This window comes from Oculina patagonica, chromosome 6 (assembly GCF_052425735.1).
Source record: "Oculina patagonica isolate OP01 chromosome 6, crgOcupat, whole genome shotgun sequence".
Lineage (NCBI taxonomy): Eukaryota > Metazoa > Cnidaria > Anthozoa > Scleractinia > Oculinidae > Oculina > Oculina patagonica.
Window position 1 is genome coordinate 18,034,549 of NC_135763.1, and position 17,226 is coordinate 18,051,774.

Here is a 17,226-nt window from a genome sequence, read left to right on the forward strand (position 1 = left end):
CCACGTGAATTTGTATGAATTTGAAAGAAATAATTCTCAAGGGTAGCATTACGTCGTCTCCCGAGGGGGGGGGGGGGGGGGTACTCCCATATATGGGCTATATAGGTATGTGCCGCCCGATAGGGTATGGTTTTTAGGTTCTCAGTCCTTAAAAAGGGTATCATTTTTTGCTCCTTTTGGCAATGTGTTCCCGGTGTGATCCTTAGATAGGGTACCTAAATTCCAGCAGCTATATTAAACGCCCAGCTAAACGTAAAAAGGCATCCGTTCAAGTGTTAGTAAAGCGACTTTGATTTTATAAAGATTTGTGTTTTGCCGTGCGCGGTTAGCCGTTATTTGCGTCGTCACGGAACGCTTCTCCTTCCCTTGAATAGGGTGTCATTTTTCAGTTGTGGGCCTTAAAAAGGGTATCAATTTTCGCTTTCTTTATCCTTAAATAGGGTAAGGGTTTAAGAACCTTGGCGGCACACCCCTATCCAAAATTTATGGGAGTACCCCCCCGGGCGTCGTCTACAATGGGACAACAAACAAACGAAGCTAAAAAGGTCTATTGAGCCATCAAATTGGGCTGTGTGGTGCCTGTATCAATTGTCATATTCATGGACGTTCACAAACTTTCTATGGAATATGATTCAAACGACCAATTGTCATAGATAGTTTTTACCTTTTATCCAAATTGCCAATATGATCACATGTCTAACGTACTAGTTTTTTTGCTTTGTTCAGTTAGCCCAGTTTTGTTAGAAATGGAAGAATCCACCATACTTTTGAATGGTGAAACAAAGTTCATTTAAAAACATTGTGTGATTTTATTTTCATTAACACACTAAAAAAGTTCTTAACAAAATCCCAGCCTTGGGTATATTCTTAATATGTTTTTAAAATTTCTTCAATCTTCAGTCACGATATTATTATAAAAAGATTCTCATAAAAAGAGTAATTTTCGCAACCTTCATGTGCAGCAAGGCGAGGTACAGAGAGAGAAAAGGGTCTTACTACGCAGCATAGTTAATAGAGGGAAATGGTTAGGAAGCCCGGTAAACATCAAAGCAGCAAACAAAGAGGTATCTTGGACTTTTAACGACCCTGCGCATCTTTCGTTTTTCGCTCATACACTATGCGTGACCTACGTTATTGCAATATTTCTACTGGTAAGTTGCATGAACACACGTAACCGCCTATTGTATTTTGTCAGAATTTGAGCAGGGCCAACCCCCAAAATAGCAAACAAAAACATACAACACAGCACGTCACGGTTGGCGGGCTTCCTAACCATTTCCCGCAGTAAAGCAGAAAAATAAGGGACAAATATGACAAGCAATAGCTCGGAGGAAAAGAACTTTATTATGTCCAATGGCAATGCATAAATGTATGACATCCTCATATGCTTAAAATCTTATTAGTGAAGTTGCCGTACAGTATATACGGGAGTCGTTTTTCCTTTTTTTGCATTCAGTTGTTAATGTTTTCATAGACCAATACATTGTATAAATGTCTTTCGACCTGTATCACCTGTACCTGTAGGACATATAGAACGTCCGAACATCTATCTTTTGGTATACATCACGTGGGATGATGATGTCACATCACGTGACAATTACATCATGATGTCAAAACAACCGCCATCTTGGATCCGCCATCTTGGATTTCAATTTTTTTCGAAAACGGCAGAAAACCACCCAAAATTGCTGCAAAGTACTCAAAATCAATAAAACGGTGCTTAGAAACTGTAAAAAGGTGAAAATAATTGCACTATAGTTAATTTTAATTAATAGAAACACGAAAATTACAAATTTGGGAAAACATGCCTGTCAAAATGCCGTTGCCATGGTAATGCCAAGTTTCTAACACAACAACTTATCCTACCAAATTTTTCCCAGATAAATTTTAGATAAAGTCGCAAAGTTTGGCAGAATTTGGTTGAATTTTAAAAACGTTATAAGCGTTCAAAGTCAGCGCAGGCCTCAAAAGGCCCCCCGGTCTTGTTTCATGCCGTTTACGTTTCAGTAACCAACGAAATAGAGCATAGAAAATCGATCAAAAGGAAAGCTGAAGAACATTTTTCAAAGACAAGGCAGTCGATGACTGCATAATAAAGCTTTTTATTTTACCTTTCGGTGGTTTTATCTGACGTCATCGAAATGCTAAAATCAAAGCTGTTACATAATCCTAGAAAGTTATTTTTTCACATATTATAGTAAGGAACATTAGTCTCAATGCACATTTTAGTATGTAATCAGTGCTTAGTATAAGAAAATAAAGCATTTTTAAATTAATGATGTCCCGAATGAACACGCTTAAATTTCCATAAAAAACCGCAAATTTTAAAATCTCTTTTTAATCATTTAGGCTTATTTTTGACGGATATTTTAGAAAAAATGAGGCGAAAACGAATGATATATTAATGGTAGAATATAATTAACTGGGTGGCCGGGGCCGAGCCCGCTTATGATTCCTGCGAAGTGTTTTCTTCGTTTCTTGTTACTGTTACTCCATACTCCTATTCGGATTTAAAAGCGCCTAAAATTTTTTAAAAAGTCCGCCATCTTGAAATGCGCCATGCATCTTGTTTGTGATGTCACGTGTGACATCTTTGGTTACCAGAACCTTAACAAACATCCGATCAACAATGGGTAATTCACAAAGTTTCTAACAAACATTTATTTTAAAAGACCAAGAAACTGTTCTCAGCCCCGTTTTAGTGGGTCTGGTCCAAGTTTATTGGTATTTTATCAATTTAAAAGTGCTGCTTGGAAACGTTTAGAAGGAAACTGCCCTGATTGAATTCGTCAGTTTCCACTCTACCATAAATTACTCATGATTAAATGTTTTAAGCACGGGTAACAGGAATAACCTTTATTGATTAGACTGTCTATACTCTTATTGATCAGAAGCTAAAAAGAAAACCGAATTTGAGAAGTGTAGATGCCCCTAGAGCATGTGACATATTATTGACATATATAATGCTACTCTAAAATATCATGTTGGATCGAAAAAGCCAAGTTCGCTTTATACTTTATTGACGTTTGTTAGCACGTATCTTGTAAGCAGAAGGAAACTGGATCAAAGTTCCCAACGTTTTCGGCGGATGACCATCCTCTCCAACAAAAATGAACTTTTGAACCATCCACGAAATAAACAAGAACAGCTGAACTTTAGCTAGGGCTTCACCAGCACAGACCCGGCGTCCAGCTCCAAAAGGATAAAAATTGCCTTGGTTGGTGACCAGCTTGCCATCTTCGTCAATATGACGGTACGGGTTGAACTCGGTGGGGTTTTCCCAGCATTTAGGATCCAGATGAACAGCCTCTGTGTTGGCAAAGATGAAGGTATCTTTAGGCAGACGGTAGCCACATAGTGTGGTGTCGGTCAGCGTGACATGAGGCACCGCAAAAGGTACTACATTTGCAACTCGTAGCGTTTCTATGATCGTTGCTTGGATAAGCGGCAGATTGGGGCGATCGTTCAAGGAAGGCTTCCGTCCGGCAAGTACCTCATCTACCTGGCACTGAAGGTCCTCTTGAAACTTTGGATTGCTAACCAAGAAGGCGATGACCCATTTCAGCGTGGTGCTTGTGGTTTCGTAACCGGCAAGAAACATGTCTTCGATGGTGATAACAAAGTAGTCTTCTGAAAGGCGGACAGTTCTTCCCTCGTCGCTTTCACACTCGGCTTCTTGTTTGGCATGGAGGAGAGCTGAGATCAGGTCTTTTATGGGCGCCGCTGGGTCAAATTTGTTTTCCCGCTGTCTAAAAATGTTACGTAGGATATCGTGTACCTCAAACATAGGTTGCAGAACGCGATCATAGGCCTTAATTGGTAGGTAATGTGCCCACGGGAAGAAATCCAAAATTGCTAGCAACTGAGTGTCATCAGCGTTTGCTATAAAATCCGCGTTCAGTTTCAAAAGCCTGTCCAAATCTGGATTCGTTGTGTCTTCACCTTCTCCAAAACTGATTCCACATATTACATTAGCAACAGCACGCATCAAGCTATCTGCGGGATCAAAAGGTTTTCCAGCCTGGTCTTCCATGAACTGCACCAGTTTCTTGGCCTGGGCTGAGACTCGGCTTTCAATCAGAGGAATGTCCGAGAGGTACTGGCGCAAGGCTGCAGTGAAGAGTTTACGCTGAAACTTCCATTCAGGGCCATAGTTTCCTAAGATGATAGACTTACCTCCTGTTATGTGGAATAAAAGGACGACTGTAAGTAACTGGTTCCTAACCGATTCACAACCCTGTCTAGCAAGAATTTTAAAACCACGTAACGCAAAGCCAGAAGGGGACTCTTATGCGAAACAGCAGGGGATGCTCGTTGTCTAGTATAGGGATGAACACTTCTGGTTTTGTCTCCCTTAGGTCTCCCATAAGAGCTGCTTTCCACTTCATAAGCACAAACATGCACAAGTATAACCATTTCCTCGGGCTCAACATTGGGATAAGCATAAACTATAATTATATGATGAGCAATTTCGCGGTCGATTGCATTGTCAATTGTTCTGCCTATGCTTATAGTCAGTAAAAAAATGTAAGTAGGTATAAGCACAACAATAATAAAATAATTCTTCCTTCTTACACTTAAGCTTCTTGTATCGCTAATGTCAATACTATCGTTACAGCCTTATCATTAACACGAAAGGCAGTGAAAGCCAGTGAAAATTGAACATACGTATTTGGCCAAGGCCCTTACTCTTGAACTAACTCTAAAAAGCTGGTACACAAACTTAGAACAGACGCCTATTAACATACAAACGACTTATTGACGACATAAACAAAACCGTCAAACGGACGACAAACAGAACGACTAATGCCGACTCCCATGCCTTACCTATGCCTATGCCAATGCGTACGCCTATGCTAAAGCCGTTTCTGATTTTGACTGCTGCTAATGGTGATGCCAATCGCACTTCTCCCGACCCTGATACCTGCGTCAGTGCCTATGTGATAGTAGATGCCTGAAGCAAAAGAGAAACTCCTTCTTAACTAGCTCTAAAACACTCACGAGTATTAAACTTACCTAAGCTTTGGGTATAAAAAGCATACGTTTGTGGTCTTCCAGCATAATCAGCAGACTTCTTTACCAACATCTCATTAACAGCCTCGGGAGTTGATGCCATGACAAACTTGAAACTTCCAATTTTCACGGAAAAAATACGGCCGTACCTTGTTTTAAGACTGTGAATGTAAAAAAACAGGGCACGAAATCAACAAAAAGTTAGTCTGTTTCAATCCCACTAGTTAGCGTCTGGCAGGAAGGTTATCCATCCCAGTCAGAAAAAGCTTAACCCTTGGACGTACAAGCTAATTCATACCCCCACCATCGTACAAGGGGAGAGGGGGGGGGGGGGGTAGATGGAACCCCCCTGGGGTTTCGTTCTATTAAGGCACGGCGAAATTATCTTGCTCTGAGTAGAAAGCACGTAGCTTACAAAACTTTACAAAATGACGTAATTTTCATTGGCTGTGAGGTCACATGACGTCATAAGAGCCGTCATCTCGGATTCGCTATCTTGGATTTCACCATTTTCTTAGAAAGTCAGAAAAAATCAAAATTTGATGTACAATTAAGCCAGAATGCTTATGGAATGCAAAAATAAACAAATCGCACGATTTCTTTTCAAAAAACTGGAAAAAATGAAAACAAAAATATGTTAAAAATGACGATTTTTGGCCAGACCTGCTTGTAATTTTATGACTTTGCCATGGTGACGTTTAATATGATGGACATATGGTTGAAAAATCAAAATTTTCGCAAGGAATGAATGAACAGCTACTGAATGTTTAAGCTTTGTAGAGTAAATCTTCGTTTCAAAAATTGGAATAAAACCTTGACGTATGTACGTCTGAGGGTGAAGTGTTTACCAAAATACTGAAATGAATGGATGAACGAACGAACGAACGAATGGATGGACGGATAGATGGATGAATGGATGGATGGATGGATGGATGGATGGATGGATGGATGGATGGATGGATGGATGGATGGATGGATGGATGGATGGATGGATGAACGGACGGACGGACGGACGGACGGATGGACGGATGGATGGATGAATGAATGAATGAATGAATGAATGAATGAATGAATGAATGAATGAATGAATGAATGAATGAATGAATGAATGAATCCATCAATCCATCCATCCATCAATCATTCAATCAATCAATCAAACAATCAATCAATACTTATGCGAATTTATTCATACCTCCGTGAAAACACGATCATGACAATCATCCCTGTGGGGGTACTCCATATAGTGCACTATATGGGGAGGTAACGCCCGAAAGAGGTGCCTCTTTCAGGCTCTAGGTGAATTTAAGGGTGAGGTTAGCAAAATTAATTACTAAAGAAAACGTGACAGGCAATGACAAAGTTTGGATTTAAAAATGAAAAGTCACGGAATTGCATCATCGAAGTCAAATTAAAGTACAAAGATAAAATGAACAAATCATAGTGTAAGTTGAATTACAAAAATATATACAAAAAATTGCGGAATTATGAACAGGGATTCTATTATTTCCAAATGTGACAAGGAATTCGTTTATTTTTGGAACCATTTTTATCATGCCTTTATCAGGGGGTAAGGAAGTATGACAAATTTGGGAAAAAAATGTTTGCAGAGCCTAAGCATTTCCTACGTCAGGCGTCTTTGAGAAGTTGACCGAGATCGTTTCATCGTGTCGTGGCGATGCCAGACTATCAGGGAAATCGAATGGTCTTTGCGAGTATGCGTGCACAGCGTTTTTCTCTGCGAGTACGAGCATCGACAAAAGTTAGTCTTCGGAACAACGAGAACGTTTCCAAAAAAAGCTACCTTCACTAAAAACCGAGCATGCGAGCACTTGAAAAAATATACGAGCGTGAGTAACCGAACACCCACTAAAATTTTGAGAGTACTGCAAAATTTTGGGAAATCATTCATGACCCATATTATACGGGTGAAAGACAATTGTCGTGTAACTTGTACGTTGTTTTTAACCTGCTTTGCTGCAGTATTGGTGTAAGTATTTTTTTGTAAGTATTTTGTTTTCTCCTGGCAATATTAGTACCATGAGTGCAAGAGATTCTTTTTATATCGCGGCTTTGTCTCCAAAAAAGAAAAGCAAAAAACCTCTGGCACCGAGAGAACTAAATAATTTTATAAAGACTATTCGCGACTATTCGTCGCTATATAAGCGACTATTTGTACTATTCGCTAAATTTGCTTTTCGGGTTTACCAGACATCGGATAATACTGTGTATTGACAGATTAACTAACAGAAGAAAGGAGTTGAACTTTACAGACGGACGTATTAATATTCATAATGTACTAATAATTGAGCAACAAAGAAGTGCCTATGGTAGGCCATATCGACTACTATGTTGACTTATCATTTAGCAAAGGCCATGCTTGTGCCATATTTTATTGTCGTTTGATGGCACGTATTTTGTAAGCTGAAGGAAACTGGATAAAGGTTCCCAACGTTTTCGGCGGATGACCATCATCTTCAACAAACGTAAACTTTTGAAGCATCCACGAAACAAACAAGAACAGCTCAACTTTAGCCAGTGCTTCACCAACACAGACCCGGCGTCCAGCTCCAAAAGGATAAAAATTGCCTTGGTTGGTGACCAGCTTGCCAAACTCGTCAATGTGACGGTACGGGTTAAACACGGTGGGGTTTTCCCAGCATTTTGGATCCAGATGGACAGCCTCTGTGTTAGCAAGGACAAACGTATTTTTAGGCACACGGTAGCCACACAGCGTGGTATCGGTCAGCGTGACATGAGGCACTGCCAAGGGCAGTACATTTGCAACTCGTAGCGTTTCTATGATCGTTGCTTGGACGAGTGGCAGATTGGGGCGATCGTTCAAGGAAGGCTTCCGTCCGGCAACTACTTCATCTAACTGGCACTGAATGTCCTCTTGGTACTTTGGATTGCCAACCAAGAATGTGATGAGATATTTCAGCGTGGTGCTTGTGGTTTCGTATCCGGCAAGAAACATGTCTTCAATGGTGATAACAAAGTAGTCTTCTGAAAGGCGGACAGTTCTTCCCTCGTCGGTTTCGCATTCGGCTTCTTGTGTGGCATGGAGGAGAGCTGAGATCAAATCTTTTATGGGCGCTGCTGGGTCAAGTTTGTTTTCCCGCTGTCTAAGAATTTTGCGAATGATATCGTGTATCTCAAATATAGGTTGCAGAACGCGATCATAGACTCTAAGTGGCAGGTAATGCGCCCACGGGAAGAAATCTAAGATAGCTGCCAACTGAGTGTCACTGGCGTTTGTTACGAAGTCTGCGTTCAGTTTTAGAAGCTTGTCCAAATCTGGATTTGTCGTATCTTCACCTACTCCAAAAGTGATTCCACATATAACATTAGCTACAGAACGCATCAAGCTATCTGCAGGATCAAAAGGTGTTCCATCCTGGTCTTCCATTAAGTTCACCAGTTTCTCTGCCTGGACTGAGACCCGGTTTTCAATCAGAGGAATGTCTGAAAGGTACTTTCGCAAGGCTGTAGTGAAGAGTTTACGCTGAAACTTCCATTCAGGGCCATAGTTTCCTAAGATGATGTCCTTACCTCCTGTTATATAGAACAAAATAACGACTGTGAGTAACTAGGTCCTAAAGTATGCGATGGGGTGTGGTGTAAAGTTATTGAAAGGTAATTCCTCCACAAACCCTTCCAGCAAGAATGTGCCGAGATCATTTATAAGGCCTACGATTGAATTTCCTCTGTTAAATCTTTATTACTTCGAATTCAATGTTAAAATGTCATGATTTCTCCATGATTGTTCCACACAAACGATGAAAACATTTTACCGACTGAATTTTCTGAAACTGTTTCTAAGGATCGGAAAACTATGTTCAGCCCCCTTAATCATGCCAATCTTGACAGGTTTATGCCTAGGCGTTCGCCTATGCATATGCTTTCCTTATGCTATTTCTGACTGATGATGCTTATGCCGATTCTACACTGACCACTCCCTTTGTTGCTGATGCTAACGTTTTGTACTTATGCCAAAAGAAGCTTGAAGCTTCTAAATAACTGTGACATAAAGGTAAGTAACTTACCTAAGCTTTCGGTATAAAAGACATACGTTTGTGGTCTCCCGGCGTAATCAGCAGACTTCTTTACCAACATCTCATTAACAGCCTCAGGTGTTGACGCCATAACGAACTTGTAACATCCAATAGTTTCATGGAAAAAATACGGCCGTACCGTTTTTCTAAGACAGTAGATGTAAAGGAACAAGCCATACGTTTCATTCTAAGTAGCTTGCAGAAAGTCAGTAACTGCTGAAATCTGTCTATAATAAATCTCCAATACCTTTTTTTTATAAAAGGGGATAAGGTAGCTTTAGCCTTCAAACTCTTGTCGCTTGGACAAGAGTTTAAACAACAACAACAACAACAACAACGAAACTTTATTACCCTAAATATTTACAAAAGGAAAATATAATATAGTATAAATAATTAATTAAGGGTCTGGCTGCCTTAAATAACTGAAGAGTTAAAAAGGGCAGGCAGCCAGTGTTTACAATTATGAAAAAACAAATTAAGGTCGGTAAAACACACAACAACACAGAACATTTACAGTGAGCAAAATGAAAAAAAAGAAAATGTAATATATTAGAATATTGAAGATAAATAAAATAGGAGAAATATAAAATATATATAGATTACTTCATAGAAAGTGCGCCGTACGGATTTATATTCACGAGTTGCAAAACTTTGGAAAACTCACTCGTTCGCTACGCTCACTCGTTCGTTTTCCAAAGTTTTGCAACGAGTGAATAAAAATCCGTACAAAGCACTTTCTATGCTGTAATTTGTTTATTATATATGTAACGAGAATTCAACCATTGAGCACTTTACGCCGATTTTTCCAGTTTATAACCTTTAGCATACAACAGTTAACGGCGCGAGAAAACAAAGCTGCAAATGCACATAGCTTTACAAGCGAATTCGCTATTTCAATAATGTAAAAAGAAAAATTACTGGCGACAAACTCTCCTAGACTAGAACAAACACAATGCGTTACATTTATGTTAAAAGCAAAACTTCATATCGCATCGAGAAAAGTTTGTCACAAGCGAGTGAACTACTGGCGAATCAACTGGCGAATTTTGAACAAATTGTGACAACACGAAGAGTCGGTTAATTAAACAATAATTACGAAGTAAATCCAATTAAAAAATACAATTTACTTTACCAAGACGATCCCAAGAGTGCCTGAATATTCTTAGAAAGCCCGCGGATGTGTTGTAAGTTCCGATGAAAGTCTTGTCTTATATTCGCTTTCACTTATCGACACTTTGCCTTCGTCTGTCTTCACTTCGCCTTTAAAGAGTGATTTTTATCACTGCCGTATTCTTTAGGTTTTGCTTAGCGTGTTTCTGTTGGCTTGCATTTCCATTAAGTCCTTAAAAGGCAAAGTTTTGTAAAGAAACAAAACGTGTAACCATGTTTTCAAAACATAAACTGCCGTCGAGAGCAAACTTGCCGCCCGCTCGCTTTCTCAACCTCGTTGGAAACCATTTGAATTCTCGCGCTGTGATTGGTTGAGTCGTACTACTCTAGATGCTGATTGGTTATATTTTTCACATGTGAAGAAAGCTATACGCGAAGCTGATTGGACGTATCGCTTTTTTCACATGTGAAATATAGCAAATATAGAATTCTATTTCCAAGGTTTATTGCTTAAAAGTCTCGCTATATATATAATAATAATAAATATAAACAGAGGCTTAAATATGTCGCAATAAGGAGTCTCTGAAGGCCTGGCCGTCACTCTTTCCAAGCCTTATCAGCATTGAGGTTAACTTTATTGTGGCGCCGACTGTAAGATGAAGTATTCGGATTAGGTGTTTATGCAGTGTAAAGTAGTGACGTGATCTTCTTATCTTAGGCAAGAAAAAAATTCCTCAACACGTCACGCTATTGATAAAGGATGATGCCAGTATGACATTTGTAACTGGTTTATAGCGGAGCTCCTTAGCGGCCCGTAAGGGCCGCAGAGCGGAGCACCATACCCATAAAAAAAACGCATGAAAAAAAAAAAAATAAAAACACATGAAATAAAATAGGAAACCTGTGCATCCGAGTTTTCATGGTCATCATGGCTAGCGGCATGCCTCGCGGGCGCGTACGGCGTACGGTGTTGCGCATATCCGGGATCTTGAAAGGTCTTGACAACTCGCGCAGTACTGGCGCGAAATAATTTTGCAGTGTGAGGTCTCTTGGCAAAGAAATTTTCAAAATTACTACGTATTTTTAAATCCTAGTCTGAAAGTTAGAACTTGAGACAAACATATTTATTTTGGCTCCTTGTTATGCCGATGACTACAAACGTGAGCAGGGTAAACTTAACTTCGAGGAAACAGGGTTTAAGCGATTTGCGACGGGAAAGAGATCGCGAGAGATCCAGAAAACCCGGACAGAAAGCAGGCGAAAAAGTATAGCAAAGCGCCTGTCGAACCTGGTAGCAAAGTAGCGAAGAAAAGCGACTAAAATAGCAAGAGAGGTGCCGAGAAAACAGGCAAAGAAATAGCGGAGAACAAGGGAACGGAGATAAAACGAGCAGACGAGTGTACCTACTGCGGCCAACTGGTGAAGGTGAGTACAAAACTGCAGTGTTTCCGTCATTTAATATCTCTACGTTTTGTCTTAAGCTTACTTTATACGCAACGTAAGCTTATATTTACGGCACATTTTACTTGCTTTCGCCACTAAGCATTTGCTTGTGACATGAACAATGTTGAAAAATACTATTCGTTAAAATTCAGTTTTACCAGGTTTTACTGATCAAATAGGAGGATTTGATTATGTAAACGAATAATTGTTGGGCCTTCGAGGAACGAATTCACAAAGAATATCACTTTAACACATCTCGAAGAAAATTAAGCTTACGATTTTTAAATGCTTGTGATATGATTATTTTGTTTTACAGTGCTGGAAAAGCAGCTGAGATGAGAATGAAAGTGATGTCAGTTTGCACGAAGCACCTGGAATTTCGTTAACTCCGAGTGAAATAGATCGATCAGTGTATGCAGTTTATTGATATTTATGATGGAGGTAAAATTACTGTTCATTTAGTCAGAGTAAATAAATTTCATTACTTAGCTCTTTCGTTCCCAAATATATTAAATAATCCACTTGTCATGTAGTTCTGTTCACTATTGAGCGTTCATGTGGATTACATAACAATGTCAACAATTTTGAGATTTTGAGGTTTGTTTTGCTGGTTTCATTCAGAATGTCAACAGTAAATGTTATATTTGTCATAAAAAAATCATAATCTTGTTGTGGAATTTGGAAAATGCACACAACAAAGGTTAATGACTACTGGAAAATTGGAATCTTTGTGAGTAAATTCATGCCATTTTAGACACTGTATGCAGCTGTGCATGCAAACTTATTATTAATTAAATGTGTATCTTTAAAAATCTTAGTATTACTGTTAAGAGAAAAGCTTTTAAGATGTGGCAATGTTTTTCCTATGCATGTACATGTATATATAGGGGTAGAGGGGAGGGGGAGTATTTAAAGGCCAAACCTTTTAATTAAGAGGGGGTGTAAGGGTTTGCAGTGATGCTTTGAGTTTATTAAAATATTTACAGTAGAACCCTGCTAACTCGAACTCTGAAGGGAAACAAAAATGAGTTCGAGTTAGCGGGGTTTTTCGAGTTAGTGGGGTTGATTGAATATTTTATTTGCCAAGTTAATAATTGATAGTTTACTGATTTTTAAGCACTTCAGTATACAGTACTGTGCAAATTGAACTTATCTTGCCAGAAACTCTAAAGCGACCACACATTCTTTTGTTAAGAGTGGAAAATGACTGTCAAATACATGATCTGTTCATTGCTATAATCAATGGGCAACCGTTGCGAGTTGCAAGTTCCGGAATTCGAGTTATCAGGGTAAAAAGTTTGACCCAAATTTTGTTCAAGGGAAACAAAATTTAGTTCGAGTTAGCGGGGTTTTCGAGTTATCCGAGTTCGAGTTAACCAAGTAAAAATGACTGAAAAGTGGGGTCAAATTCAAGGGAAATGGAAGTGAGTTCGAGTTAGCAAGGTTGTTCGAGTTATCCGAGTTCGAGTTACCAGGTTTTTTTTTCTGTAGTTGACTTCGCAGTTATCAGTAAAAAAAATAGTCTGTGCTGATACATCTCTGTTAAATATATAAGGTATCCTTTCGCATCCAGTGGTTTTGCTTCACTTTATACAAGCTTGCGTTAAGTGTTTTGTTTTATAAATTATTGATATTCATGCCAATTAATCAATTTTGATTAAATCTGTGGCATTTGACTTTTTTCAGGGTTAACATGAGTTTCAGAATTTGCAGAGCCACAGACACAAAAACAGAATGTGGACAAGGACATCAAAAGAAAACAGGAAGGATTAAGATTATCCAGCTTGATGTTTGGGTGTCTTCATGATGCTTTTTTCAAGAGACTAGTAAATTACATGTAAATTGAAATCAAGAAAAGCTGCAAATGATCGATGAGCAAAGTTTATATTTTAAATGTTAACGTATTTACAGTGTACTTCAGAAAACAACTTCTTGATTGACCTGTCTCTTTTACATCTTTTTAGATGTAACAAGGGCATTATTGATACAATACGGCCTCTTGCGAGTAATATATTCCATACTGAACGCTTCACTGACTCTCGCGAGAGACGAGAAGCGTCTCGAGAGAAACGAGACTCGTCTCGCGAGAAACGAGACGCGTCTCGCGAGAAACGAGACGAGAGGTGGTAACTTACATTTGAGCGGTAGGTTCACCCCTGTTTGCTCGCAGTTAGCTTTATTCATCCGGTGTGCTTGGGATTAGCTTTCACTCTAGTTTGCTTGTGGTTAGCTTTCACTCCGGTTTGCTTGGCATTAGCTTATGGCAATATGCTGTAAACCCTTTGCTACATGTATGACCTCTGCCATTTCCATTCAAAATTAAAATATAGGCAAATAGTGAAAATAAAAACAAATGAATGAATGAAAAAAAGAAAATTAACCATATTCTTATTGTAGATGTATATTATTTCCTTTATACTCTAAATGTTAAGTGATTTGCTAATTTACCACGTGATATGCCTATCTACCCCAACATGCAGCCCTACTACCCCCTCCTTATCTACACGAAGGTTACATAATTACCCGTTTTGCGGCATAATTTCCCATCCAGACTTTTGGATCATAATGCTGTCGGTGGAATTAAAACGTTTTGATTGATTTTGTTTGTTCTCGGCTTATTTGGTGTTGCTGTATACGGTACTCCCATATAAGGGCTATACGGGTATGTGCTGCTCAACAGGGTATGCCTTTTGCCTCTCTGACTCTGAAACAGGGTATGCAAATCACCCTTTTGACTGTGGAACACTATCAAGTTTAGCTATGAAACTCCACTCCTCTCATTGGTTTTTCTCCAAGCCACAGACAAAGTCAAGTGAGCGCTTTGTGATGTACGCTAGTGTTTTTATATCTATCTTCATATATTTTTCATTGTGGATATTGTCTGGAACAGGGTACCTATTTTGCACTGTTTGTCTGGAACAGGGTCGCAAATTGAGCCGTTTTTTCTCTGGAACAGGTCCAGAGTCTCAGCGACTCAGTGGCACACCCCTTTAGTAAATTTTAGGGAGTACCTCTTCCCCCCCCCCCCCCCCCCCCGGGACACGGTAAAAAAAAAGTAAGTAACAATATTAATATTTATAAAAAAAAAAATAAAACGAATATTATATTCTTAGCCTTAAAATTGTACAATGGCTTGAATTCAGGTTTCAATAAAGTGCAAAATAATTAACTGGGGAGCTCCGCTTTTAGGCTTGCCTAAATCTATATATTATTGTCACCGATAAACCCTTTTCAGGGAGTAGCAAATAAAATTTGCATTGTTTTTTGTTACTATTTCGGTGACAACATCATCGTGATACGGTAATGACTCGATTTAGCGCCCTCCTTCCAATAAGCGCCCCCTTTCGAATAAGCGCCCCCCTTCGAATGTGTTTTTGTTAATAAGCGCCCCTATTCCAATAAGCGCCCCCATTGTAATAAACGCACCATTCTTCTAAGCGCCCCTATTCTCATATAGGCGCCCCTATCATGGATAACTGCCCCAACTGAAGTCATCAATGTCGAATAGATAAACTCAGGAACATTCACCGTACCGTTCATGTATATATTTACTGCTAAAATGGACAATCTTTTTAAAAGTAATTAACCTAACTGTCAACAATTTGTTACGTTACACTTCTGTTATTGTTAGTTATTTTAATATTTATTAAAGTTTTGCTTTGAACATTTGGTTGTTTCTCAAAAAATTAAATAAGCGCCCTGTCCCGAATAAGCGCCCTCCCGTGAGGTGCCAAAAGTAAATAAGCGCCCCGGGCGCTAAATCGAATCATTACGGTAATTATCAATGGTTTGCTGAACCTGGCATAGTAAACAAGCCTTTACCTGTTATCTTGTGGGAAATGTCTTTAAAAATAGAGGGTTTTTGACATTATTGAGGAATTTCAAAATCATGGATAATTGAAAAAAGTGTTTATAGTCCAATCCAGGCCAAAGTCCAGTCCTTGCCTTTAAGCTCGACGGCCTTTATAAAGAATTGTTGCCGGTATTGGATGGTTCAAATAGCGTGATGTGGAAACAAAAGAAGGAAAATGATGTGGCTATGATATCAAAGTATGAAGACATGGTAACAGATAACTAACGTGAACACCTGACAAGTGTTGACATGTACTACTTGGCGAAAATCCATCGACTTCTGAAAAGAGCGTGTTGGATTAAATAAACTTCCCAAGTTTTAGAGTAATATACTGAAAACTGAAGAAGATAGGGGTTGCAAAGTCGCGAAATTTTTTAGTCGTTTGTATGGCGGGAAGGGGGGGGGGGGGGGGGAGGGAGAGTCTGAGCCTCCTCCCGACACGATACTAGCGTGTGTAAAACTTCGCGATTTGCGAAGCTCTATCTTCATTTGTTTCTGACATATCACTCTAAAACTTGGCAAGTTTTGAAGCGCACTTTTTTAGCAGTGTCAATGGATTTTTGCTAACGGGTCCGTGCCAAAAGTTGAAAAGAAAAGAAAAACCGTGGAAGGGTCCATTAAAGGGCAAGATAAAATGGACGTAAAAGGAAAGAGGAAAATGCAGTGGAAGTGAAATTGAAAAATTATAATAAAAGAGTGTAGAATCTGGATTTACGATTGGAATATTTAAAAAAGCTGTTGTTGATTCACTTGAGATTCCACTCTTTCCAAGCGTGACAAGTGTTATGTCAATTTAAACGCACCAATAGTGCAGCCGCTTTTCAACCAGTTGATTCTTTTGCGACGAAACTGAACCATTATTATCATAAGATTAATTACATGATGTGTCAGGACACCCTTCGGTGATTTGCAATTTATTGCCTTCTGCAGCGTGCTATTTCGCATAAATTATGCACAAGCTCACGAGCAAAACAAGCTGGCTTCGATATATATTGATTTTGTCTAAAACTTATTTTACAAATTATTAATGTCGTGTACAATGTACTTAGTAGAGCTGGGTTGAACTTCATTAGGGCCATTGAATGGGCCAAAGCCACATTAATTACGAAAAACTTGCTTTCGATTATGAATTGAATTGAATTGAAGTGAATTTGAAGAAGCTTCTTGACTGGCTGGTAAAATCAGTTGCATTCAGGCCCACATCAGAGGTCTTTAAAATGCTGACCGAAATCGCTTCGTAGTGTTATGGGGTTGACTGATTATGCGGAGTGTGCAAGGTGTTGTTTTTGCCCTGCTTCGCTGCTAAACTCTCACTGTTGCATTAGTATTATTTAGTACAGATAGGGATATCAGTTGAATTTGAATTTCAAATATTTGCCGGTTGCACAATGTTGTACCAAAACCGAAATCACCTTGTTTAGAAATAAAAATTTATTATATATATATATATTCTATAATTATAGTGGACTACAGCGAAACTTGATCAGAATGGTACATGTTTGACTTCACTGACCTTTGGAAAGCGTCGGTAAGTTTCTCCATCTTGGTGTCGAGGGAAAACACGTTTCCTAAAACAGGGAGAGTCGTTAAACGCGGACCAGGCGGCATGTTCCTAAACTCGTAGAGCACCATCATGTAATGTAACATTAGCAGCAGAAGAAACAGCAGAAGAACATTTCCAAGGCTAAGAGAATTGTAAATTGTGGTAAGCACTGACGCCATGTTTTCCACAAAGTGGCTGGCGTGTTGTATTTT

At 39.1% G+C, this 17,226-nt stretch overlaps 2 protein-coding genes across 2 annotated transcripts; both read right to left on the reverse strand.

Moving 5' to 3' along the window:
* Positions 1–1,331: 1,331 nt before the first annotated feature.
* Positions 1,332–17,205, reverse strand: LOC144657486 (steroid 17-alpha-hydroxylase/17,20 lyase-like). The gene is made up of 3 exons (XM_078517830.1): positions 16,985–17,205; positions 5,017–5,174; positions 1,332–4,179 (listed from the first exon to the last, which is right to left on the reverse strand). Exons 1-3 carry the CDS (start codon positions 17,191–17,193, stop codon positions 3,017–3,019), a joined length of 1,530 nt encoding a protein of 509 aa, XP_078373956.1. The 5' UTR covers positions 17,194–17,205; the 3' UTR covers positions 1,332–3,016.
* On the reverse strand, positions 6,249–9,171 carry LOC144657515 (steroid 17-alpha-hydroxylase/17,20 lyase-like). The gene is made up of 2 exons (XM_078517878.1): positions 9,057–9,171; positions 6,249–8,565 (listed from the first exon to the last, which is right to left on the reverse strand). Exons 1-2 carry the CDS (start codon positions 9,154–9,156, stop codon positions 7,403–7,405), a joined length of 1,263 nt encoding a protein of 420 aa, XP_078374004.1. The 5' UTR covers positions 9,157–9,171; the 3' UTR covers positions 6,249–7,402.
* Positions 17,206–17,226: the final 21 nt, after the last annotated feature.

Bases quoted from the DNA above. Each gene is read 5' to 3' on its own strand.
- LOC144657515 (XM_078517878.1), bottom strand. From the start codon at position 9,156: ATGGCGTCAACACCTGAGGCTGTTAATGAGATGTTGGTAAAGAAGTCT. The intron at 8,566-9,056 runs GTAAGTTACTTA...TCTATATAACAG, and splicing joins CTTTTATACCGAAAGCTTAG to GAGGTAAGGACATCATCTTA.
- LOC144657486 (XM_078517830.1), bottom strand. From the start codon at position 17,193: ATGGCGTCAGTGCTTACCACAATTTACAATTCTCTTAGCCTTGGAAAT. The intron at 5,175-16,984 runs GTCAGTGAAGTC...TTACATTCACAG, and splicing joins CTTACCGACGCTTTCCAAAG to TCTTAAAACAAGGTACGGCC. The intron at 4,180-5,016 runs GTAAGTTTAATA...TCCACATAACAG, and splicing joins TTTTTATACCCAAAGCTTAG to GAGGTAAGTCTATCATCTTA.